Here is a 24,270-nt window from a genome sequence, read left to right as displayed (position 1 = left end):
AGGTGGGGGTGCGATCTCTGTCACCGTGGCCACGATCCGCAGGACACACGCATCACAACCAGGCGTAGCCGGCCAGCCACCTTCAGAGCAGCAGTGAGTCCCAGCGTCACCGTGAGCACACTGCGGCTCAGAGCCGGGGCACGTGCCCAACACTGCACAGCAGCTGCCACTCTGCTGCCCTGCCCTCTGCAGGGAGACCAGCTTGGATGCTCAGTGTGAGGCCGTGCATGGTGGCAGTGGTGCCCACCTGTAGATGCATATGAGACCTCCCACCTCCAGGCCCAAGGGACATAAGGGGTGGGAAGGGTCCCTGACTGGACAAAAAGACCTAAAGCCCAGAGGGCATGAACGCCCCTGGCCATGATCCAGAAATCCTCTCTTGTGCCTCAGCTGGTCCCAGTGCCAACCCCCAACTGTGGACGCAGCTGTGACCCCGCAAACACACCCCGCGTGGGGTCTCCCGCACAGTGGGCCCAGGGTCTGGGTGTCTGTGGTGGCTCAGCCCTGTGGTCATGATGCTGCCGCCTGACTCAGGCCCCCCGCACGCCTGTCTGTGCCCTCTGGGCCTGGATCTGCCACCTGCCCCCTGCTCTGTCACAACTCACTGAGGGCACTCGGAACAGGGCTGTCTCGGGAGGAGCATCTGTGACATCCTGGTGACCAAGGAGCTGCTGGGAGGCCCAGACAGGGTGGAGTGGCTGCTCCTGTCCCAGGGGGCTTGCTGGGGGGTGGGGCAGGGTGGGCTGATCCTTTTCCTGTTTCTCCCACACTTGTACCTGGGCTGCCTTCACAGAGAGAAGAGGTCGGGGTGGGCGATCTAGGCAGTGGTGAAGTCCCAGATTGGGGCGCCCACATCCCCAGTCAGAGGGCCTGGTTCTATTCCAAGCTCCTTTGCTGCCATTCCAGCTCCCCGCTAATGCACACTCGGGGGTTCAGGTGGCACCTGCAGGTGGTGGTCCAAGCACTGGGGTTCCATCACCCGCAAGGGAGGGAGACCCAGATGCATTTCCTGCCTTTGGCCTGGCCCAGCCCTGATTCTGGGAGCCCAGCACTCACCCCTTCCCAGGGCACCACCCCATCTCACCTAGCAACCTCCTACTCTGCCCGCCTCTTAAAGGTCCCACACCCCTCTTGGTGCCACAAACTCTGTCTAAAGCACTTACCCCAGGGGAGACCTGCTCTTTGTGCTCACTGAGCTCCCTCCACAGAAGAGCAATGGGGGACCCCTGCCTCTGCAGGAGTGAAAGGGAGCCCAGGGGACAGGAGGGCTTGGGGAGCAGAGACGCCCTCGTTACCCCACCTGTGGGACCCTGGGGCTGTGTCCCACTACACCCCATCCAACAGATGCAAATCTATGCACAGTGAGGACACAGGCGACACCAGGTGTCTCCGTCCGCTCTCTGCTGCAGTGACAGAATCCCACAGACTGGGGCGATGTCCAAGCCACACGAGCTGATTGGCTCACGTCTCTGGAGGGCCTTCGTGCTGCATCCAACATGGTGGCCAACATCCCATGGGGGTGCAGGGAGAGGCGGGTAGAGTCAAAGATGTAGAGAGAAAGAGGGAGAGAAGTAGAGGAACTTGCTTTTATTTTGAACTTTAATTTTTATTGTTTAAAAATTTATTTATATTATATTAAGGCCTTAGCCACTGGCCACTGCAGGCCTCTGGTGAGGGGAACAGTGGATGGAAGCAACCACCCCCCAAGATCCATGAATTAAACATTTGTAGCAACACCTTGATAGGAAACATTTGTAGCAACAACAATGGGAACTCACCCCTGTGCACCCTAAGCCACCCCAGGAGGCCAGCGTCAGTCCATGCAAGAGCTGGGTTGGGGCCCATGCACCCATGCTCCTTGGACTCGGACTCTGGGGAACAAACCTCCCCCCCAGTGAAGGAAAATGCAATGTGGAGAACACTAAGCCTAGGCATCTGGAGTTTGAACTCAGGCAGAGAAAGGAAAATGCATGGGTGTCTTCCACCCAATTAGGAACATTTGACTGCTGAAGCTGAGTGGTCCCCATTCAGCACTGGCTGTGTTATTTTACAGCACTTTGTGAATCTCCAAAAGAGTTTACAATGCAATTTAAAAGCAGAGACGCTGAGTGGGGAGGGGAATAAAAGAATCAGTTAAAACCCAAGTGTTGCTGGACAGCATCTCTGGACACGACACAGCGGTGCACTCATTCATACTCCGCAGAGGAGGCCAGCAGGTGTGTGGGTGACCAGGGCCCTGGGCCCTGTGGTCTCCATGCCAGGGCAGGGGAAGTGGGCAGAGAGGCAGAGCAGTGGGCCCTTGAAGGGAAAAGAACCGACTGTGGCCCCAAGGTGGCAGCCTAGGGGCAGTGTGGGGCCCAGGACCAAGGAGGTGCTGGGGGAGGGCTGAGCCACTTTCCCAGGGGGAGCAACCTTGCGATCAGCACCCCGGGGAGCCGCGGGCCTGTGGCTACTCCTGCCTGCAGCCTGACGGGTGCTGTCCCTGTCCTGATGGTCAGCAGCAGCCCGGTGTTACCAGCATGCGGCTCAGGTGCTGGTGCCCAGGAGTTCTCAGTGCTCTGTGCCTGAAGCCCTGGCCCGTGTCCAGGACAGGGCCCTGGTTCCCGCTCTGGACAGGCTGGGCCACGCTGGCTTGAGGTGCTCAGCGGGAGGCTCCCCTGCCCTCCATCCCAGAGGACCCCTGTGTCCACCTCCTACAACTCCAGGGAAGAAGGGCTGGAACAGAGCAGGAGGGGCAGCAGAGGGTGGCAGTGCTGGGGTGGGGCCTGTGGTAGGACAGGAGGCTGCACCCCCGGGAGTCTCAGTTCAGGTCATGGCAGGGGCAGCCCCGGAGTGTGGGGACAGGTCTATGTGGGGCTCCCTATGCGACCTTGTGTTCTAAGAAAGAGGCCTTCACAGTTGGGCTGTAATACAATTGCAGAGGCAGAAAGGAGGGGCAGGAGGTGCCGGTTGCCTGAGACTTGGGACCGTTACGGCAGGTGGCAGAGGGCCCTGGCACCCCTGGTTCCGGGGCAGTTCTGCCAGAGCCCTGCCCTCTTCACCTGGGCCCTGGGGAGAACACAGGCCCCACTTGTGGTGACCTTTAATGAAGCCAGGCCTGAGGACCCTGAGCCCTGCCACAGCAGAGCCACTAGGGATTGGCTGGCAGGCTTCTGTGATGTCACAGTCACTGAGATGCGCACTCTGGGCTGGGAGGCGACCAGAGGCCAGTAGTGCGTCTACTGCCCAACTGACCAGTTGGTAGTGTAGGCAGCAGGCACATTTAAGAGAATCACATGGATTCACGATGGAGGTGAGTGGCACTTGCTCTAACGAGCTGTGGCGTGGGGAAGGTCCCACCATGGGGGCAGCCCTGGTCTCCCACACCGGATTCCATGGGCGATGTGGTGGAGCTCTGAGTGCTGCCCCTGTGTGCAGAGCGTGTACACAGTCGTCTCATTCCTCCCGCTCTGCTGGTCACCAGTGTTGAATGGGCCTTGGTGTGAGTCTGAGTCTGGACACGGGTTCAAGACTAGGTGTCGGGTCAGCTGGTATCAGGTGGGCAGGGAGGCCGGCTCTGAGAGCCCCAGAGATGCGGGAGCTGAGAGCAGGCCAGGGAGCCCTGTAGACTTGGGCCCCCTGGAGGACACGTGGCTGCCAGCCTGGGGGAGGAGCATCCTTTCCAAGGGCAGGGGAGGCAAGGTGGGGGCTGTCCTTCCCCAACCGTCCGTAGTCAATGAGCTCTGCACAAGTCATAATCCAAGGACCCGGCCACCAGGTGCCCGCCTGCCTGGCTGTGTGGCTGCCCCACCTCTGACCAGGGGGACAGCCCTCAAAGCAGCATTCCTGTGGGCTCCCCAGTGCTGGCTCCCATGTGCGTGTGTGTCTTACAGATTGGATATGAACGCCCTGAGGTCCCGGAGGGCCCAGGAGCGAGCAGAGCTCATCAATAAATATGAGCAGGTACTGGCCAGGGTGCTGGGGGAGGAGGTGGGGCCCTGCCTCAAGGACTGTGCCTGTGAGAGCCAGACCCCGCCTCCCTGGGGACACGGGGGAGGGGGCAGGTGGACAGCTCCCCCAGTGACTTCTCATCCGGGTCCCCTCTCGGCTGCAGGGACGCCGAGGAGCGGCACTGTTGGTGCCCGAAGAAGAGGACGATGAGGGCGGCTGCCTCGTCCCAGACAGGCTTGGGTTCCTGCAGTGAGTCCTCCACACCCCAGCTCACCCCAGGGCGGGACTGGGGTCAGAAACCCCAACATGAGGCGGCACACCTGTCCCCGGCCCCGACCTTGAGCCCAGCTGTGGTCACAGGCAGTCACTGGTCAGCATTTGGGGGCAGGAGTCGGACGTGGAGGCTGTTCCCACAGATGTCGGGGAGAGAGGCCCCGTTGCTGGAGGGTGGGCTCCGGTGACCTGGAGGGATGGAGCCATCTCGGGCCATCTCTGGCATGACTCAGCAGCCCACCTTAGCACGGGGATAAGGGCTTCTGCCTCCATGTTGTGCCAGAACCTGGAGAATAAGCAGGAGCAGAGTGGTGGAGAGATGGCCAGGGTCCGGGCTGACAGAGGAGGGGGTGAGGTGGGGCGCATGACCTTAGGAGGCCAGGGCACGGGGGGAGGGTGGGCAGTGGGGGACCCTGAGGGGTGTGGGGGTCCCAGGTACCTCGAGCCCCAGGTGCACACTCACAGCACTGAGCATCTCTCAGGCAGGTCACTCAGACTCGGTCAGTTCCAGGGTGACGTCCTGGGCAGAGCTGATGTGGGATATAGCTGCCTCAGCCCTGGGCAGTCTGGCCCTGCTCAGGACAGCCAGCCCCCAACCGCTGTTGGGGGCTGCCACACACCCACGAAGGTGGACCTCTGACAGGCCTGGAGCCCCCCACTGGCAGCAAGGGCCCCTGCCTGGCCCTAGGCTCCCTGTGCTCATGGTCACCAGCCCCTCCCTCCCCATCTCAGTCCCCTGGGCTGAGAGGATGAAGCTGGTCCTTCCCTGGCCCACTAGGGAGGTCGCGGTGCCTGTTGTGGTCCTGTCCTCACCTCTCCGCCTCCCTTGCTTTCCAGTGAGCAGAAGCTGCCCCAAGACAGCACCCCGGGGGCAAAGGTAAGGACAAGTCCTTGGCCATGGGCCAGTCATCTGGAAGCAGAGCTGGGCAGAGGGGGCACGTGGGGCTCGGCAGTGGTGAGTGGGAGCGCCATAAGGTCCCGCGATGCGGTACTTATACGGCACCTGCTGACATCTTACCACACTCACCTGTCCCAGAAGTGAGCCGCAGCTCAGGGGTGTCTGCTGTCGGCCGCCCTGACTCATTGGCATGGTTGGGAGTGACCTGGCTGGAGCTCAGGGGCTCTCCTTGACGAAGGGGCAGCTCGGGTCAGAGGCCAGGCCACCGATGCTCCCCCAGACAGAAGATCTGGGGCTCACGGTCTGTGCCTTTTCTGGCTCCTTCCATTTGAGCGCCCACAGAGCTCCTGAGCTGCATCCGAGGGCCCCTCTCAGAGCCCCAAGCTGGGCTCACGCCATCCTGTCTCGTTTTCCAGCGTAAACAGGAGGTAAGAAGGATCCAGAAGTGGATAAAGATGATCAAGAACCATAGTAAATACCGCGGCAGTGTCAAGGTACCGTGGCGATGAGGGCCCCTCGGGAACACTGAGAGCTGAATTGGGGTTTGAGCAGTGCCCATTCCTGTGCCAGGCACCGCCTGCCTCTCAGATGCCCAGGGGCAACTGTCCAGTCCCTAGGGACACGGGTCATGGGCACACCTCCCCATACACACAGGACACTGTCCTGGTAGAAAATCTGAAGTCACTGCTGAAGACAATCCCGGATGCAGGGCAGGTGTGGTTCCAGGAGCCCTGTAGCGGCCACTCCGTACACGGCAGAGCCGGTGCCCCTGAGCCCTTGGCCCTCCGGTCACTGTGGGTCATAAGGCCCCCATCTGGGCAGATACTCCCTCTGCCAATACACAGGGAGCCCCCGGCTTCTCCCTCTGCTGTCTCACCCTGTGCTGCCTCCACGAGTGGCCACGTTCAGCACTCACCAGAGCCTCCTCTTTCCTGTAGTTTCAGCGCAGAATCTACAAAGGCATCCCTGCCCAGGTGCGCGGGAAGGTGTGGGCCGTGATGCTGGAGGTGGACAAGAGGAAGGCCCAGAACCCGGGCAAATACGCGGTACGGCTCTGCACTCAGCCCAAGGGGGCCCGGCCTGCTCGGGCCTGCTCAGGAGCCTGAGTCTCCGTGGAGGACCGTCCCTCACTGAGCCCTCGGGAGCCTCCTCCCCATCCTGCCTTCCTCTCCCTAGATCCTAGTCAGTGCCTCCTCCACGTCTCCTCAGACCCAGCTGGGACTGGACAGGTGTGTTTTGTGCCAGAGGCTTTAACCTGCTCTCTGCTGAGCTCACCTGGGCAGCTTGGCATACGGCCAGAAGAGAGGACTTGCTGGTCCCTGATGGGCGGGGGTCTCCCAGGATGAGATCACAATGGTGTGAGGTAGGGAGCCCCACAGGCTCTGTGCTAACATGGCCTGCCCGCAGCTGGCCGGCCCTCACCTAGGCCTGCCCACAGCTGGCCCTGCCTTCACATGGACTTGCAGCCCCTGGCATTGCCCTTGCCTGGAGAGGCCGCTCCAATGGTCACACAGCTCTCAATGCTTCTGGGAAAGGAGGGAGTGAGGACTGGTGTGGGCAGAGGGCTGTCAGCTGCAGCTGGCTCTCATGGCCCCTGGCTGCCATCAGGGAGCAGGGCCCAGCTGTGTGGCCCACCCTGCCTCCCCCAAGTCTGCAGTCTGGGGCTGGCCCTGGGAGCTGGGCCTGGAGACAGTCATTGCCCAGGCTCAGCTCCAAGCCAAGGGTGGCTTGCAATGTCGAGATGGAGATGGGCCCCTCCAGCAGGGGGCAGCATGGAGCAGTGGTCAGGCTGTGGCTGACTCCTGGAGGGCAGGGCCTGAGATGTCAGTGAGAAGGCTCAGAAGCCTGGCTGGGGGCAGACCACGTCGTGCTGAGAGCTGAGGCAGGCAGGGGGAGTGCACAGGGACCTTTCAGAGCCCCTGTCTGCTGCTGACCGTCAGGGTTACGTGGGCACTGAGGCAAGTTAGGGAGCCCATGACCCTCCCTCAAGGTGGGACCCAGAAAGGAATGAGCGCTTGCAGGGAACTCCATGTCAGCCAGAAGAGCTGACGTGGACTTGAGGTCCTTGTGTGGCAATGGGGCTTGGGCAGTTCTTGAGGCTGCCCCCCCCTTGTCCCTGCCCTGCAGGAGATGAAAGAGCTGGCCAGGCTGGGCGCCACTCACTTCCATCACATCGACTCCGCCATCGCATGGACTTTCAGAAACCACCTCATGTTCCGGGAACGTTACGGAATGAAGTGAGGCCTCTGTGCTGGGGAGGACCCGCGGGTGGGAGGAGCAAGGGTCCTGGGGCACATGGGGTCCCTAGGGAAGATTGGGTGCAAGCCTAAAACAGTTGGGTGCAAGCCTAAAACAGTTCATTGAGCACAGAAAACAAACTTGCCTTTTCTATAGTACACAAACTTTCCCAAGACACTGTGGAGAGACTGAAATGAAAAGAAACACCAGGGGAGACAATAGTAGCAATCTATCTAATAAAGGTGTTGTTTCCAGAATATTCAAGGAGCCCTTCAACTCAGTCACAAGGAAGCAGTGGGCAGCCCCCCAGTACCCCGGGGACACAGGATCGGGGGGACCCTTCATGAAAGCACACACACTTCAGCTCCTCAGCGCATGAACACACGCTTATTCCCTACACCACAAAGGGGCACCAGCGCACAGCTGTGGGAGGGGGGAACTAAAACCACTGAGGACGCCGGGTGCTGCTCCCTACAAGGCTGAACGTGCATGGGAGGCTGACTCTCCACAGCTTGGACACACGGGACTGCACTCCCACAGTGGGACGCTCACCTGTGCCCTGAACACCCACCTGGGAAATGAAAGTGCACGTGACTGCGCCCTGGGAGGTGTGCGTGTCCCTGCAGGCGGCGCTCACCCACATGGTGGACAACACGCAGGTGCCCTGACGACGTCACTGCACATGAGCAGAGTGTCACGGGCCCTGCGTGTGGCTGTCAGGCTCTGTTAGGCAGAGCTGCACTGAGAGCCTCGGCAGCACAAGACACACGGCCTCTGTCCTCTCTCTTCCAGCCAACAGGCCTTATTCCACATACTGATGGCCTATTCCGTCTACAATCCCGTGAGTATTCTGGGATCATAGCGCAGGTGCTATCCCGGCAGTCCCTGCAGGGCACCCCTGGTCACAGAGATCCCAGCCTGGGTTGAGGGGGCCTCGCTCATCCACAGCTCTGAGGAAGAGCGGTAGAGGCCAGGCTCTGAGCCTCTTGGACCCAACCTCAAGTTCTGGGAGGAGAAAGGCAGCCTTCTCCTGGGCTGGTCTCCAGACCCCAGGAGCTTGGCCGTGTTGGGATGCCCTCCCAGGACTAGCATTCCACGCAGTGGGGCGGGGGGCGAAGGCAGGGCAGATCAGGTGTACGACTTTGCTGTGGGTCCCACTGATGCCATTACACCCACCAGCCCTGTGGTTGGACCCATGGGCCTGAATCCCACTCTGTACAGCGCCACTGCCACAACCACCCACTCAGACTTTCCCATGAGTGGAGCAGGCGCAGGGCTCCATGGGTGACCCAGCAAGGCCTGGACATCCCCACCCCCCTGACCTGCCACTGGCCAACCCTGCCTGGTGCCCTGGTTCCCAGGGGGGCCTGGCATTCAGGAAGCCCAGGCCTGCACCCATGCCAGAGGCACACCTCCTGTTCCGGTCCTGTTAGCACTTCCTGGCTTACTTCTTCCTCATGTGAGAAAGGGCCACCGGCTCACCTGCAGAGCTCAGGGGTCCAGAAGCTTCCATGGGCATGGATCTGGATTCCCACAGCAACCTGGCCCATGCTGACATCTTGGGGGTAACAGGTGTCCATACTTGAGCTCTCCCCCTGTGCTGCCTAAGCTCAGGCCCTGCAGGATTCCCTCCAGGAACTTGGAGAACTTCTCTGGGCTCCAATTCTTGGGCAGCTGACACCAAGTGGCAGGATTCAGGCACAGGGGCTCCCTGTGCCTAAATCTTCCTGGACCCTTCAGTGGGTGACCCTGATCTGCCTGAGAGGTGGGCCATCCTAGGATATCATTCTTGCCAGGGGAGGTCTCCTAAAGGTATTCTGGGATCTTGCAGGAGGTGGGCTACAGCCAGGGTCTGAGCCATGTGGTGGCGCTGTTGCTCATGTATATGCCCGAGGAGGACTCTTTCTGGGCCCTGGTGCAGCTCATGGAAAGCAGGAAGCACGCGATGCACGGTAGGTGGATGGCGTGTGGGGCCCAGTGCATGCAAGTCCGTGCACGGCCCTCACTGGCTCCTGAATGTGCAGGACAGTGTCACAGTGTGGGGGGGGGGGCTCCCAGGAAGCCAGGGCTGGCAGAGGCCTCCCAGACTGAGCCAGCCCCCTTCTTTTACCACCACCCAAAGGCCCTGCAGCTTGGCCATGGCCATCCTGGGTGTGAGAACCTTCAGAACAAGGGGTCCTGTCCTTGTCCAGTGACTCAGGTCGATTCTGACTCTTCTGCCTCACACGTCTGTACACAACTCTCAAGCACAGAGCCACATCCAGGGAACTTGTGGAAGGCAGCATCCCCTGTAGGGTCACCCCTCCTCGCTCCTGAGTCTTGGAATGGTCAGGAGGCACCCAGTCTGACTTGCACCCACCCCAGCGGGCTCCAGGGGGCAGCCAGGCCTGGGCTGCACACAGTCACCCACCTGCACCCACCTCCCAAGCAGATCCTCTGCCCTGGCCACGTTCATCCCCACCTGCCCCTGGTCCAGCCTCCCCTGACCCTCAATGCTCAGAAGCACCCCACCCAGGCCTGGGGCTCTCCAGCCTTCCCAGGAGGAGGCTCTCACGTGGGGGTGTGGCTGATTCTACTCAGGTTTCTACAAACCAAACACCCCCAAACTGGAGCGATTCCAGCAACACCTGGGGCTCATTGTGCATCGCGTGCTCCCCTCCCTGGAGAAACACCTGGTAAGTTAAGCATCTCCTTTCTCCTCTTGGGGGCTCTGGGCTCATGGGACTGCTTCCTGAGCCAGGGGAGGCCACATCCTCACCAAAACTTTCCTTGGTTACGGGGGTCCACGGCAGCTTGGGTGTTGGTTTGTTGTCCAGCACTTGGTCCCCCAGAGTTGGCGTAGATTGAAGGGAGATGCTGTCCCCAGAGCAGAGTGGAAGGAGGGACCTGTGTCCCTTCAGGAACCTGCATGGCTGGGAGGGGGGATGCCCCTGCTGCTGGGCTTCCTGCACCCAGGGGCTCTGCCCCAGGGCTCAGATTAGAGGGAGTCAGGCCTGGGCCCTGGGCCCTGGGCCCTGAGCCCCCTCTGCCTCTGCCTCTTCTTAGGAGAAGGAGGGTGTGTGCCTGGAGGACTCCACCGCCCACTGGTACATCCAGTGCTTCCTGGATGGGGTAAGTGCCCCGGGGACCCCTTGCCCAGGGAAGCTCCTGCCCCAGTGCCTGGTTCTCTGGTGCTGGTGGCCTGTGACTCTGAGCTCCCCCAGCCCCAGCAGACACAGGAGGGAGCCTGCTGTGCAGACCAGGCAGGCCCTGTCCAGCCCTGCTAAGGGTGGTCCAAGCTGAGGCTGAGCCTCAGAGCCAGCAAGGAGGGGACAGGTCCCACCAGGACCCATCCTGAGAGCCTGGCAAAGGCCAGAGCCCTACAGTGAGAGGCAGGAGATCCATAGACCCCCCGAGGCAGAGGCTGGTGGCAGCACAGCCCAAGGGCTGACCCCTCCCCAGGTCCCTGGGGTGTCTGGCATCTCCAGTGTGGCTTCCAAAGTGTGCAGACCCCCAGGGTCCAGGACAGGACATGGTCATCCTCTGTGGGTCTGGTTCGCTGAGTGGGCAGGGATGTGGCCATGAGGCATGGCCTCCCCTCCCCTCCCAGGAGGAGCTCTGGCCTTCTTGTGTGATCAGCCTCCTGGAGTCTCCCTCTGTCCTAGGGGAGTGACACTGCACACCCACCCCTGTGGGGCCTGCTGAGGCCCTGATGGGCGGGTCCTCCAATGCCTCTGTCCCCAGGTGCCGTTCCCCCTGGCTCTGAGAATATGGGATATATACATCCTGGAGGGCGAGCACGTGCTCCCGGCCATGGCATACACGGCCCTCAAGATCCATAACAGTGAGTCCTCAGGGCCCACAGAGGCCCGGGTGCTGGGGACGGAGGAGCTGGGGGTCCCCTGCCTGTCCCTCGTGAGCAGGGCTTGAGGGAGGGATGAGGGGGTTGGGGAGGCCTGGGTTCCCTTCAGGAGGGCACTGAGAATCCCCCTGTTGCATCCCCAATCCCAGGCCCCCACAGACCACAAGGAGAAGTGGCCAGGGTCATCGCACTGGAAATTGGCCCTTGAGCAGTCCCTCTAGTGCTTGGCGTGACACCCAAGGGTGTCCAAGGGTGTCTGCAGCCCATGTCTGGTGCTGGGACAGGGCTTGGAGCAGCCATGGTGGCTGCGCCATCCCTAGGGCCCCTCCCAGCCTGACACCCACCCCCATGTCTAGAGCGCCTGCTGAAGATGCCCCGGGACCACCTCCGGGAGTTCCTGCAGGTGACCCTGAAGCAGGCCTGGTCTCTGAGCGAGGACGCGGTCATCAGGCAGCTGCGGGCCTCCATGCGTGAGCTGGGGAAGCTCCAGTGCCTCCTGCCTCCCGAAGGTGAGTCCAGCACACGGCCCCGTCCCATGCTCCCTTGGGGGAGTCAGTAGTGGGAGTGCCAGGCCCTGACATCCCCGCCCAGGGCCTCACCTCTTCCTGGTCCTCCTTGTCCTCCCTGGGCTCAGCAGTTCTGCTTTCTGAAGCTCTGTCAGCATGGCCTGGCAGGGCCTCGGGCAGCTTCCCAGAATCCTCCTGTGGGTGCCGGCTCTCCCCCCACCACTCTGGGGCCGGGCCGTGGAGCTGTCCTCAGGACATTTGTGGCTCTGGCTCCTCGGCTGACCCCCACTCTGGAGTGGATTGGAGGCCCCGCCTTGAGCTACCCTGCCCAGGTCTGGAGCAGGTGCCCTGGCTCAGTGCCCCCAGGAGCCTGGAGCACAGCTGGACCCCCACTCCAGCAAGATGAGAAGTGGCCCTGCCTGCCCAGGGGGCCCCTCCCCAACTGACCCCACACAGGCTCCTGGCCCGATGACCACAGCTGTCTGCACACAGGACCCTCCTAGGACAGGGGTGGGCGGGGCTCCCACCTGGATGTGGGCAGGGCTAGAGGGAGGTGGGGCTGTGGGAGACCCTGTGCAGTGATGTAAAGGCTACCGGCACTGGATCCCCTTCAGCCATCTGAGAACCCCTGGAAGGCCCAGGTGCCCTGAGCCCAGTTGTGGGGGCCGAGTGCACTCCTGCGAGCAGGGCTGGGCACAGAGGCAGGGCTGGGGGCCCCACGGCAGAAAACAAGAGTGTGGGCTCTGCAGCCCTAGCCTCGGGCCAACAGAAGGCAGCGGGACCCGGAGCATCGCTGGCTTCTGGGCTCTAGTGGGGAGGGGTCCCCATGCTCGTCCCCTGCTGCTGCTGCCATCATGGACCTGAGCGCCTGGGTCCCCATGCAGAGCAGAGATGGGCTTGTCCCAGCTCTAGAGGCTCTAAGTTGGGGCCCAGGTGCAGGCTGTCCAGGCACTGGGGAGGCCCCACTGTGCCTCCAGGTGCTGCCTCCTTGGGTACTCCTGGGACAGTAGTGGTGACAGCCCAGTCTCACCAGGAAAGAGACAGTGGCCCAGGGGCAGAGGACACAGGGCACCCCTGCCACCTCTTTAGAAACTGCATTCCCTGTCCCCAAGTCCTGAACCGGACTCCATGTCTGCCCCACAGCCCCAGCTCTCACCCCCATCATCTTAGGCTCAGTTCCTTTCCAGCCATGTAGGAGGGACTCAGATGCGGGAAATCAGCCAATGCACTGTTAGGGCGCAGCAGGTCAGGTGGGGTAGGTGATGGGGTCCTGAGTTGGTGCCTGGGTCCCCAGAGATGAGAGTGAGGCAAGGAGTTCAGGGCCATCCACCCTGTGGGGCTGTGCAGGAGGAGCCGGTGGTGTCCCAGGGCTCCCCTTGCCCGGGCTGCACACACCCTCCCCTCTGGGGCCAGCAGCCTGGAAGAGTCCTCAGCGTCACACGTGGTGATGGGGACCCCAGGATGAGGTCAGGGCAGGCACCCTGCAGGCCAGACAGGGGCTGTGGAGAAGCAAACCGCGTCTCTTCTTCTTCCAGCCAAGGCCATCGAACAGTGCAGCAGGCCCCTGGGGCAGGCACGCGTCCCCCAGATGCACGTTCCTGCCCCCACTGCTCCGAAGGCCAAAATCACCATTCAGGACACAGTGGCAGTGTGGGAGCAGACCAGGGGTCCCGCTACCCGTGCAGTGATGATCCGTCCTCTAGGAAGCTTTGGCCTCCGCATCACCAAGAGGGAAGGCATGGAGGAGGAGGAGAGCTGGGAAGGCAGCCCAGAGCCCCTCGGCCTGGGCTCCCCTGTGGGGACCGCAGAGTCTCCAGGTTCTGCCAGCCCCACGGAGTCTCCAAAGTGCTCGAGGTGGGGAGGCCTGTGCCAGTGCGCCAGTCTCCCTAACCTGAGCGGGCCAGAGCACAGGGAGGACGACTCCTCCGACGCTGGCAGCCGGGAGGGCCTGTGGATGTGGGCTCCTCCACGGGCCTCGGAGCCCCCAGAACCAGGGCCCATGCAGGCTGTCCCCGCCTGGGGGCCACAGCTGAAGACTCCCCCCTACTGGCATGGCAGCCCCATGCACTCTGGGGACAGTCACGGGCTGGAGCCGGCCAGAGACAGCCCTGGGATGGGAGACCAGGCCCACGTGCCCTCCCTGGCCAGAGGCCTCCTTACCTCTTATTCTGTGGGGCACCTGGATGATGGGTGCCTCCTAGAAGAGAGGCCGAGTCCAGCATCTGTCCTGCCCAGGCTGGGCAGCAGCCTTCCGTGTGTCTTCACGGCATCCTATGCACTCGGTTGAGCCCCCACCGCCCAGGCTCTTCCTGGGGCCAGGACACCCTGACACTGGAAGACAACAGCCGTGCCAGGAGCCACTGTACTCTCCTCCCCGCCCCCTCCCCCACCGCCACCCTCAGGTGGTGCTGAGTCTGTATTAAATTGTTCCATGGAAACGAGTTTGCTCCAGTTTGTGACCCCGGTGCCCAGCGGCAGCAAGCTTCCCCGTGTTCCTGGAGAACGTAGGCAGCTCCACAGCCCCCAGCCCCAGGCAGAGACCCACTCAGGACCCTGCAGGCAATGCCTGAGATTCAGCTGTGCCCTGTGGGAACTGGGTCAGGGTGGGAGAGCAGCAGCTGTGAGTGCCCGTGACCTCTGGGACAGATCAGCACAATAGGAACAGCCATGGTTGGAGGGCCTGTGTCACCTCTGTGCTCTCCCCTAGACCTGGGTGGCCGTGGCTGCAGCATCCCTGGCTTGACCCCGCATGTCTCTCACAGGTATGGGATACCTGTGTCACACTGTATGTTCCAGGACCTCAGGAAGGAATTAAATTCCTGTGGTGTATACGCTGGCCCGTTATCAGGCTTTATTGTCCAGGGGACACCGAGGACCAGCAGGGCTGACTTAACCGCCTTTATCACATTTCTAGCCTTTTCTCCGGATTGGGCTGCTGCAAATACAGCCTTTGAATAAGTATCTCCCACCACTTGGACAAACTTAAGTTGACCCAAGGAGTTCATGTGGGTGAAGTCCACTTGCCAGAGCTTCTTAGGAGCAAGTCCTCGCGGGTTCACTCCTGCTTGTAGCAGTGGGCCTGACAGGGCGAGGGGGCACAATTCTTGCAAGAGTGCACTAGGTGTTTGCATTGGCTCATTGTTAGCTCCGGGAAAAGTGATTTTGTGTTGCTTTCTGCCATATGAAGTTTTTGGTGTAGAATAGGGGCTTGTTCTAGGTGTCTGATGGCAGCCAAGTTGCAGGAGATAAGATGATCGACCTTTTCATTGCCTTGGGAAACTCACATAACAAGCAGCAAGTATGACCTGCAAACCAGCGTAAGCACAGCAATGGAGTTTTTTTTCTGAACTTGAGCCTTGAACCCCCTGGGCGGTTTAAAGGGCCCTGTGCCTCCATCAGCACCAGCAGGTGGTATCGGGAGAGAGGCATCTCCCCAGACTGAGTTGTCCCGAGCCCTTCCAGCCCCTGAGGCTGCAGCCCTACAGGCCCACACGCCGGGTCACCAAGGGGCGGTGCTGCTCTGCCTAGACCCTCCAGAGAGCTCCCCCAGCCTCCGATGCAGGAGCACAGTGTGTTGGCTCCAACAAGACGAGGGTGTCCATGGAAACGCTAGCAGAAGCGAGCCCGAGACAGCTGCTTGTGCGCTTATCTGGAACCCGGTGAGCAGCAAGACGAGTAACTTAATATCGGGTTATAACCATGAATAAAACCCCACATGTGAGTGCATCCTGATACAAACAGATGACTGCATAAGCAGACGGATGGAGAAGAGACAAATACTCCTGAGAGAGACCCTAAGTAGTCAATGGCTGACTCTGCTCCAGCAGGGGGAGCTACTGCCCCTCCCTGACAGATGTGGACAGTCCTCTGGTGATAACCCGTGGTCAGCCACAGCTGTCATGCACCTGGATGCCAGGTGACAAGAAGGGACCTGATTTCTTTGGTTTTCTTTCCAAACTCCTCAACCCTAGTCCAAACTCCAAAGAGAGCACAGTGTAGGGGACATTGGGTCATCCCTGGCCAGGCCTCCCCTAGAGTGGCAAGGTCAGAAAACCCAGGACAGGCTGAGAAAGCTCCCAGCCCCGAGGACAGGTGGACAAAGGGCAGCTGGCACTCAGCTCTGGGTGCTTCTTTGCCAAAAGCAGTTGCCAGATGTGAATCCTGTTTGGCACAGGGTTCTCCCTGGGCTCGAAATAATTGTGTGTCTTTTCTGCTCTGATGCCCAGCAAACCGTATTCTGTCATTGTTGGTGATAGAGTGCCTCCAGCCAAAACAAAACAAAAGTGCTTAATCTTGAATTCACTTGGAAGGCAGAGTCACAGAGAGGCAGAGAGAGAGAGAGTGAGCGAGAGAGAGAGAGAGCAAGAATTTCAGTCCGTTGGTTCACTCCCCAAATGGCTGCAATGGCAGCTGGGCCTCCTCTGGGTCTCCCACGTGGGTGCAGGGGCCCAAGCACTTGGGTCATCTTCCACTGCTTTCCCAGGCCATTAGCAGAGAGCTGGATGGGAAGTGGAGCAGCCGGGACTGGAACTGGAGCCCACATGGGATACCGGCACAGCAGGCAGCAGCTTTACCCATTAAGCCACAACATGGACCCTAATTTTGACATATTGTGACATGTAAAACCTGCACTTTTAAAAATGTGAGGGGCTGGCTTGTGGCTCAGTGGGTTTAAAGCCCAGGCCTGTGGTGTTGGCATCCCATATGGATGCTGGCCAAGTCTGGCTGTTCTGCTTCTAATCCAGCTCCCTGCCATGGCCTGGGAAAGCAGTAGAAGATGGCCCAAGTCCTTGGGCCTCTGCACCTGCGTGGGGGACCCAGAAGAAGCTCTTGGCTTCTGGCTTCTAATCAGCACAGCTCCGGCCATTTTGGTCATTTGGGGAGTGAATCAGCAGATGGAAGACATTTCTCTCTCTCTCTTTCTCTATCTCTCTAACTCTGTCTTTCAAATAAATAAAATAAGTCTTTTTTTAAAAAAAATTAATGTGAGGCAATATCTACACATTCACAAAAGACCTTCAAAAACGTAGTGGAAGCTGCATTTTATGAAAAAGTCATGTGACTTTCGAAATTTTTGCACTGAAATAAGCTTACTGTTTTTTTTTTTTTTAAGATTCGTTTATTTATTTGAAAGTCAGAATTACACACAGAGAGGAGAGGCAGAGAGAGAAAGAGAGACAGAGGTCTTCGATCTGCTGGTTCACTCCTCAACTGGCCCCCATAGCCACAGGTGTGCCGATCCGAAGCCAGGAGCCAGAGCTTCTTCCTGGTCTCCCACGCAGGTGCAGGGGCCCAAGGACTTGGGCTATCTTCTACTGCCTTCCCAGGCCATAGCAGAGAGCTGGATGGGAAGTGGAGCAGCTGGGACTCAAGCTGGCTCCCATATGGGATGCCAGCACTGCAGGAGGAGGCTTTAACTCACTACGCCAGAGCCACAGCACCAGCCCCAGCTTACTGTGTTTAAAAAGGAATTATTGGGGCCAGCGCAGTGGCCCAGTGGGTTAACGCCCTGGCCTTAGGGACCGGTGTCCCATATGGGCACCGGTTCTAGTCCCAGCTGCTCCTCTTATGATCTAGCTCTCTGCTATGGCCTGGGAAAGCAGTAGAAGATGGCCCAAGTCCTTGGGCCCCTGCACCCGTGTGGAAGGCACAGAAGAAGCTCCTGGTTCCTTGCTTCAGATCGGCTCAGCTCTGCCTGTTGCGGCCATCTGGGGAGTGAATCAGTGGATGGAAGACCTCTCTCTCTCTCTCTCTCACTGTCCACTCTGCCTGTCAAAGAAAAAAAAATAGAGTAATTATCCAGACTTACTTCCTATAATTAATTGACTTTGACACTTATTATCAGGACTTCTACCATGCACTGCTCATTCAAAATATTTGATTCTGATTAATTTTTAGAAGCCTATAGTATTTCTTTTTTGTTTGTTTTTTCATCTATAGTATTTTGAGCAGGAGAATCTTCAGAGCCCATGATCCAGAGAATTCTTTCTGTGACTATCACATATTGGTTTTTTTGTTTTCCTTTTTAAATATTTATTTATTTATTTATTTATTTGAAAGGCGTAGTTACAGAAAGGCAGAGATAGAAAGAGAAAGAGAGAGAGAGAGAGAGTCTGCAAAATTACTCTTTTTTTTTTCTTTGACAGGCAGAGTGGACAGTGAGAGTGAGAGAGAAAGAGAGAGAGAGAGATAAAGGTCTTCCTTTGCCGTTGGTTCACTCTCCAATGGCCACTGCGGCTGGCGCACCACGCTGATCCGATGGCAGGAGCCAGGTGCTTCTCCTGGTCTCCCGTGGGGTGCAGGGCCCAAGCACTTGGGCCATCCTCCACTGCACTCCCGGGCCACAGCAGAGAGCTGGCCTGGAAGAGGGGCAACTGGGACAGAATCCGGTGCCCCGACCGGGACTAGAACCCGGTGTGCCGGCACCGCTAGGTGGAGGATTAGCCTGGTGAGCCGCGGTGCCAGCCTGGATAATTGCTCTAGATAAAGACACTGTAGGGGCTGGCACTGTGGCGTATTGAGTAAACCCGCTGCCTGCAGTGCCGGCCTCCCATACGGGCACTGGTTCCAATCCAGCTCCTCTCTTTTTTTTTTTTTTTTTAAAGATTTATTTATTTATTTGAAAGAGTTATATAGAAAGATAAGGAGAGAGAGAGAGAGAAAGAGAGAGAGGTCTTCCATCTGCTGGTTTACTCCCCAACTGGCCGCAACAGAGTGAGCTATTCCAATCCGAAGCCAGGAGATAGGAGCTTCCTCCGGGTTTCCCACATGGAAACATGCAGAGAGCTGGATTGGAAGTGGAGCAGCCGGGACTGGAACCAGCACCTCTGCTGTGGCCTGGGAAAGCAGAAGATGGCCCAAGCCCTTGAGAAACTGCACCGCATGGGAGACTGTGGGGAGCAACTCGGACTAGACTGTTACTGGAATTAAGACTTATTCTATGCATCTGCTCTCCCACAATATGGCGCTGAGAAGGGAGAAACAGCTTCTACGCAGCTGCCTCCAGTTCAACCAATAAACTGTAGGACCTGCTCCTGATTGGAGGAGAGCAGCGTACTCGGCGTGTGGGTAGCAGAGTTGGGATTGGCGGAAAAGGACTATGAAGGAGGAGAGAGACAACATGCACCAGGAACATCTATCTGAAGGAACACCTGTGCAGCCCCCGAGAGAGCCGGCCGGCGGTGTGCCGCTCCCCCGCGGAAGTGGGGAAGGTGGCAGGGGGAACTGCCCTTCCACGGAGGTGGAAGGGATGGTAGCCAACCTGGGAAGAACCAGCAGCAAACCCGGGGAGGGCCGAGCAGACAAAAGAACAGCGCAGGGTCCTGTGTCGTTCCTCCACAAAGAGGGGCAGCGACAGGAGACTGGTAAGAAGCTCTTGGCTCCTGGCTTCAGATTGGCACAGCTCTGGCTGTTGCGGCCAACTGGGGAGCGAACCAGCAGATGGAAGACCTCTCTCTCCCTGCCTCTGCTTCTTCTCTGTGTAACTCCGACTCTCAAATAAATAAATAAATCTTTTTTAAACAAGACATTGCAAATGTTAAAAATTAAAATTTAACCTGTTTTGTTAAAAACAACCTTTTAAAGATAAAAATAACGTGGTTTTTGTTCAATTATTCCAGACTATATTCTCACATATAGGGGTAGTGCTAGAAAGAATAGGAAAAAACATGAGAGGACAGAGTAAATACCTGAGATAATAGAGAAATATCTGTTCAAGTGCTTTTCAGTGCAAGAGTAGCTGGTAGAATTAAAGACAGCGTGTGATGTTACAAATCAGTCAGAAACAAGAGTGTAACTCCTCATGCAAAAGGGAGAGCACTGAAAGTAGCCATGAAACATAAGCCAAAACCTTAGAAGAGAGTGACTGAAATTAGAACACACCAACCACAACCACAAAAAATGGGTTAAATTTATTATAAGAATCTCAGATGTGGGGAGCAATCCGGACTAGACTAAGTTACTCGAATTAGGACTTATTCTGTGCATCTGCTCTCCCACAGTATGGCGCTGGGAGAGAAGTAAACAGCTTCCGCACAGCTGCCTCCAGTTCAACCAATTAACTGTAGGACTTGCTCCTGATTGGAGGAGAGCAGCGTACTCGGCGTGTGGGCAGCCGAGTTGGGATTGGCGGAGGAGGACTATAAAGGAGGAGAGAAACGGCATGCACGGGGAACATCTATGGGGAACATCTAGCTGAAGGAACACCCGTGCAGTCCCCGAGCGAGCCGGCCGGCGGTGTGCCGCTCCCCTGCGGAAGTGGGGAATGCGGCCAGGGGGAACTGCCCTTCCACGGAGGTGGAAGGGATAGTAGCCAACCTGGGAAGAACCAGCAGCAAACCCGGGGAAGGCCGAGCAGACTGAAAGAACAGCGCAGGGTCCTGTGTCGTTCCTCCACAAAGAGGGGGAGCGACATAATGGTGCCGTGACTCGGATGTGAAGCCTAGGCAGGGCTTAGTGTCGTTCCCCCACGAAGAGGGGGAGCGACATAATGGTGCCGTGACTCGGATAGGAAACCTAGGACGGATATGAAACTTAGGAGGGAAGAAATGACTCGGAATAGGAAACCTAGGACGGATAGGAAACTTAGGAGGGAAGAAACGGGAAGAAATGGGAAAATTACCGGAGAGAGAGACTAGCAAACAGCCTAGGGAAAAGCCGGACGAAAAGGGTGCCGGAAGAAGCTGTTGAAAGCCTAGGCATAGACTCAGATACGGACTACGGGGGGAAGCTGGGAGAAATCTCTAAGGTCGAAAGCGAAAGTGAAAGCTAGAACAAACAGACTTGGATGCGGACTGTGGGGAGAGGCCAGGAGAAATGAGGGAGGAGTACTGTTGGAAGAAAACTTAAGGAAACATACCGGGTAGAGAAAAGTGTTAGGGAAATTGAAGCCGCGGGGGGCAGGCCGAGGCGGATACGAAAGCCACTTTGGGATTCTCAAGTTAGCCCGGGAATAGGGGGTGAAAAGTTGAAACCAGAAGCTGAGACGCAAGCCAGATTGGGATCCGTCTGATTAGCCCGGGGAGCAAAGGACGGGAAGCCAAACCGTGGGGCGGAGACGTACGCTGGGTTGAATTCGCCAGGCTAGCCCGGGGAACTTGGATTGAATGCTAGTGGTGGAGACGCAAGCTACGCTGTGTGACTCGCGGAAGCCGCCGCGTGCAGAGAGAGCACGGGGCGTGAATAGATAGGGAATGGGGCTGGCGTAGGCCGTGGTGCAGACGCGAAGGGCGTGGAGACCGCGGAGCGCGCGAAGCCAAGCCCCGCAAAGCCGGGAAGCCACGCAGATGAGGCGCGGGCTGAAGCGGCTCAGAGCCGGCGAGGCGTGGAGAAGCAGCCTAGGGGCGGAGCCCGCTGGCGGGGCAAGGCGCCGGGAAGCTGCGGGGATAAGAGAAAACAGAAGTTTAGAAATGGAATGACAGCGGGAAGCTGCGGGGATAAGAGAAACAGAAGTTTGGAAGTGGAGTGAGAGAAATGGGAATGTTGGCAGACAGAAGTAAAATGGGAGAAATAGGAATGCCCGGAGATAGAGAAATAGAGAAATAGAAAGGCCTCCCTACAATACCACAATTAGAAGGCTTGGATTCGGTCTGCCCGATTAGTGAGGCGATGAGCACCTGCGGGTAGCTAGCAGCTTATGCGCCGCAGGTCACCGAAGACAGGCACGAATTAACATCAGTAAAGCTTCCCCACAATGCAACAATTAGGAGGCTTGGATTCGGTCTGCCTGATTTAAGGCGGTAAGCGCCAGCAAAGCTCGACCAGAGTATGAGCTGCAGGTCACCGAAGATAGGCACGAACCAACACTAATAAGTCTCCCCCACAATACGGCAATGAGAAGGCTTGGATTCGGTTTGCCTGATAGGTTTTGTAAACACCTGCAGGCAGTTCTAGCAGAGCAGAGCATGCGCTGCAGGGCACCGAACACAGGCACGCATCAGCGCCTAAAAACCTCCTCACAATGGCGAAGAGAGGACCCGGATTCGGTTTTCCTGATTGATAGGACTTGTAAGAGCCTGTGGCAACTCTAGCAAGTAGAGCAGAGTGTGTGCCGCGGGACACCGAAGACAGGCGCGTATCAACGCCAAAAATAAAAAGAAAGGGGGATCTGTGGGGAGCAATCCGGACTAGACTAAGTTACTCGAATTAGGACTTATTCTGTGCATCTGCTCTCCCACAGTATGGCGCTGGGAGAGAAGTAAACAGCTTCCGCACAGCTGCCTCCAGTTCAACCAATTAACTGTAGGACTTGCTCCTGATTGGAGGAGAGCAGCGTACTCGGCGTGTGGGCAGCCGAGTTGGGATTGGCGGAGGAGGACTATAAAGGAGGAGAGAAACGGCATGCACGGGGAACATCTATGGGGAACATCTAGCTGAAGGAACACCCGTGCAGTCCCCGAGCGAGCCGGCCGGCGGTGTGCCGCTCCCCTGCGGAAGTGGGGAATGCGGCCAGGGGGAACTGCCCTTCCACGGAGGTGGAAGGGATAGTAGCCAACCCGGGAAGAACCAGCAGCAAACCCGGGGAAGGCCGAGCAGACTGAAAGAACAGCGCAGGGTCCTGTGTCGTTCCTCCACGAAGAGAGGGAGCGACACTCAGAGTAAAATTTTTTTTTTGACAGGCAGAGTGGAGAGAGAGAGAGAGAGAGAGAGAGAGAGAGAGATCTTCCTTTGCCGTTGGTTCACCCTCCAGTGACTGCTGCGGCTGGCGTACCACACTGATCAGATGGCAGGTGTCGCTCCCCCTCTTCGTGGAGGAGCAACACAGGACCCTGCGCTGTTCTTTCGTCTGCTCGGCCCTCCCCGGGTTTGCTGCTGGTTCTTCCCGGGTTGGCTACTATCCCTTCCACCTCCGTGGAAGGGCAGTTCCCCCTGGCCGCATTCCCCACTTCCGCAGGGGAGCGGCACACCGCCGGCCGGCTCGTCTCGGGGGCTGCACAGGTTCCCTTAGATGTTCCCCATAGATGTTCCCGGTGCATGCCGTCTCTCTCCTCCTTTATAGTCCTCCTCCGCCAATCCTAACTCGGCTGCCCACACGCCGAGTACGCTGCTCTCCAATCAGGAGCAAGTCCTACAGTTTATTAGCTGAACTGGAGGCAGCTGTGCGGAAGCTGTTTACTTCTCTCCCAGCGCCATATTGTGGGAGAGCAGATGCATAGAATAAGTCTTAATTTCAGTAACTTAGTCCAGTCCGGATTGCTCCCCACAGGCAGGAGCCAGGTAATTGTCCTGGTCTCCCATGGGGTGCAGGGCCCAAGCACTTGGGCCATCCTCCACTGCACTCCCTGGCCACAGCAGAGAGCTGGCCTGGAAGAGGGGCAACCGGGACAGAATCCGGTGCCCCGACAGGGACTAGAACCCGGTGTGCCAGCACTGCAAGGCGGAGGAATAGCCTAGTGAGCCAGGATGCCGGCCTGAACTCAGGTATTCTAATATAGGACGTGGCTGCAGCGGCTTTACCACTGCACCAAGGGCCTGCCCCCAATGTTTTTCTTAAGCTTTAGGTGTCTTCGCATCAGGAAAGGAGTGGCAAATCCAGACCCAAAATGCAAAGTCATTGTAATCAGTCATTGCTTTCTTTTTCCACTTAACGTGGCCAACTCTTCCCTGGGCTCTTCTGGGGTTCCTACAGACCACAGAGCCTGAACCCCAGCTGCTCTGCTCCAAAGTGGCCCAGACACCCAATGGGGACGATATGGCAGCACCATACTACGTCTTCCTTTTTTCCACAACCTTGTTCTCTTTCTACCTTTTTATGTTGTAAAGTTTTAGAATTTTTATTTACATTTGTTTATTTGAAAGGCAGAGAGACAGAGATCTCCTGGCCACTGATCCATTCCCCAAATGTCTGCAACAGCCAGGGCTGGGCCAGGCTGAAGCCAGGAGCCCCAAACTCAATTTGGGTCTCCTGTGTGGGTGACAGGGATCCAAATATTTGGGCTATCACTTACTTCCTCCCAGGGTGTAGGCGAGCAGGAAGCTGGAATTCAAAGTGGAGCCAGGACTCAGATCCAGGCACTCTGATAGGGGCTACCAGCATACCAAGCTGTGTCTTCACTGCTGCACCAAATGTCCAAAACAATGGTGCAAGGTCTTTTAAAAAACAAAAAATCTTCCCATTAGCATCAGAGTTGGGGGAGGGGGGAGCAGGTTACAGGTACAGATTCTGAAACTCTGCAGTCTTAAGAGACTGGGTGGCTGCAGCCTCATTTTGAGTATCCATCCCAGTGCAACAGGAGAGAAACAGGACTCATTTAGAAAAATATCAAGCTCCTCACAACTGGACACGTGTCCATTTCTAGCTCCAAACCAATCAGGAGCGAGGAGTGTCAGATCCTAACCGGCAGTGACCCCTGCTGCCCTGGTAGGGACTCCTGAACGTTCAAGCATGCCGAAAATGGCCTCATGTGAACTTTCCGGGGTGATGGTATCAAGCACCATTGCTGTGGTGTGTCGTGTGCAAAATGAGTGAAAGCCAAATCAGCGGTGCCTGTGCAGATCACCTAGCTGGGTGCAACATGGTGTCCTGTGCCCAGGGGTTTGAGCCAGATTGAAGTGCCGTGTGCACTGGGGGAACAGGCACGCCTTCC

The 24,270-nt window shown here is 58.0% G+C and overlaps 1 protein-coding gene across 3 annotated transcripts; it reads left to right on the top strand.

Annotated features, from left to right (window-relative positions):
- Positions 1 to 7,442: 7,442 nt before the first annotated feature.
- LOC138846459 (USP6 N-terminal-like protein) lies at positions 7,443 to 12,219 on the top strand. 3 transcript variants are annotated; one of them, XM_070062405.1, is made up of 4 exons: positions 7,443 to 9,291; positions 9,920 to 10,450; positions 11,063 to 11,162; positions 11,537 to 12,217. In XM_070062405.1, the coding sequence occupies exons 3-4, from the start codon at positions 11,132 to 11,134 to the stop codon at positions 11,737 to 11,739; spliced, it is 234 nt and encodes a 77-aa protein (XP_069918506.1). In that variant the 5' UTR covers positions 7,443 to 9,291; positions 9,920 to 10,450; positions 11,063 to 11,131; the 3' UTR covers positions 11,740 to 12,217. The 3 variants fall into 3 exon arrangements, 1 of the variants encoding a protein (XP_069918506.1); XR_011383958.1 differs by having other exon boundaries at positions 7,443 to 10,450; positions 11,537 to 12,218; XR_011383957.1 differs by having other exon boundaries at positions 7,443 to 10,450; positions 11,063 to 12,219.
- Positions 12,220 to 24,270: the final 12,051 nt, after the last annotated feature.

The sequence above is a fragment of the Oryctolagus cuniculus genome, chromosome 18 (assembly GCF_964237555.1).
Source record: "Oryctolagus cuniculus chromosome 18, mOryCun1.1, whole genome shotgun sequence".
In the NCBI taxonomy this organism is placed as follows: domain Eukaryota; kingdom Metazoa; phylum Chordata; class Mammalia; order Lagomorpha; family Leporidae; genus Oryctolagus; species Oryctolagus cuniculus.
This window is presented reverse-complemented; position numbering and strand designations above follow the sequence as displayed.

Excerpts from the sequence above, each read along its gene's own strand:
- LOC138846459 (XM_070062405.1), top strand. The coding sequence starts at position 11,132 with ATGGCATACACGGCCCTCAAGATCCATAACA. Across the intron at positions 11,163-11,536 it reads GGCCCTCAAGATCCATAACA|AGCGCCTGCTGAAGATGCCC; the intron begins GTGAGTCCTCAG and ends CCCCATGTCTAG.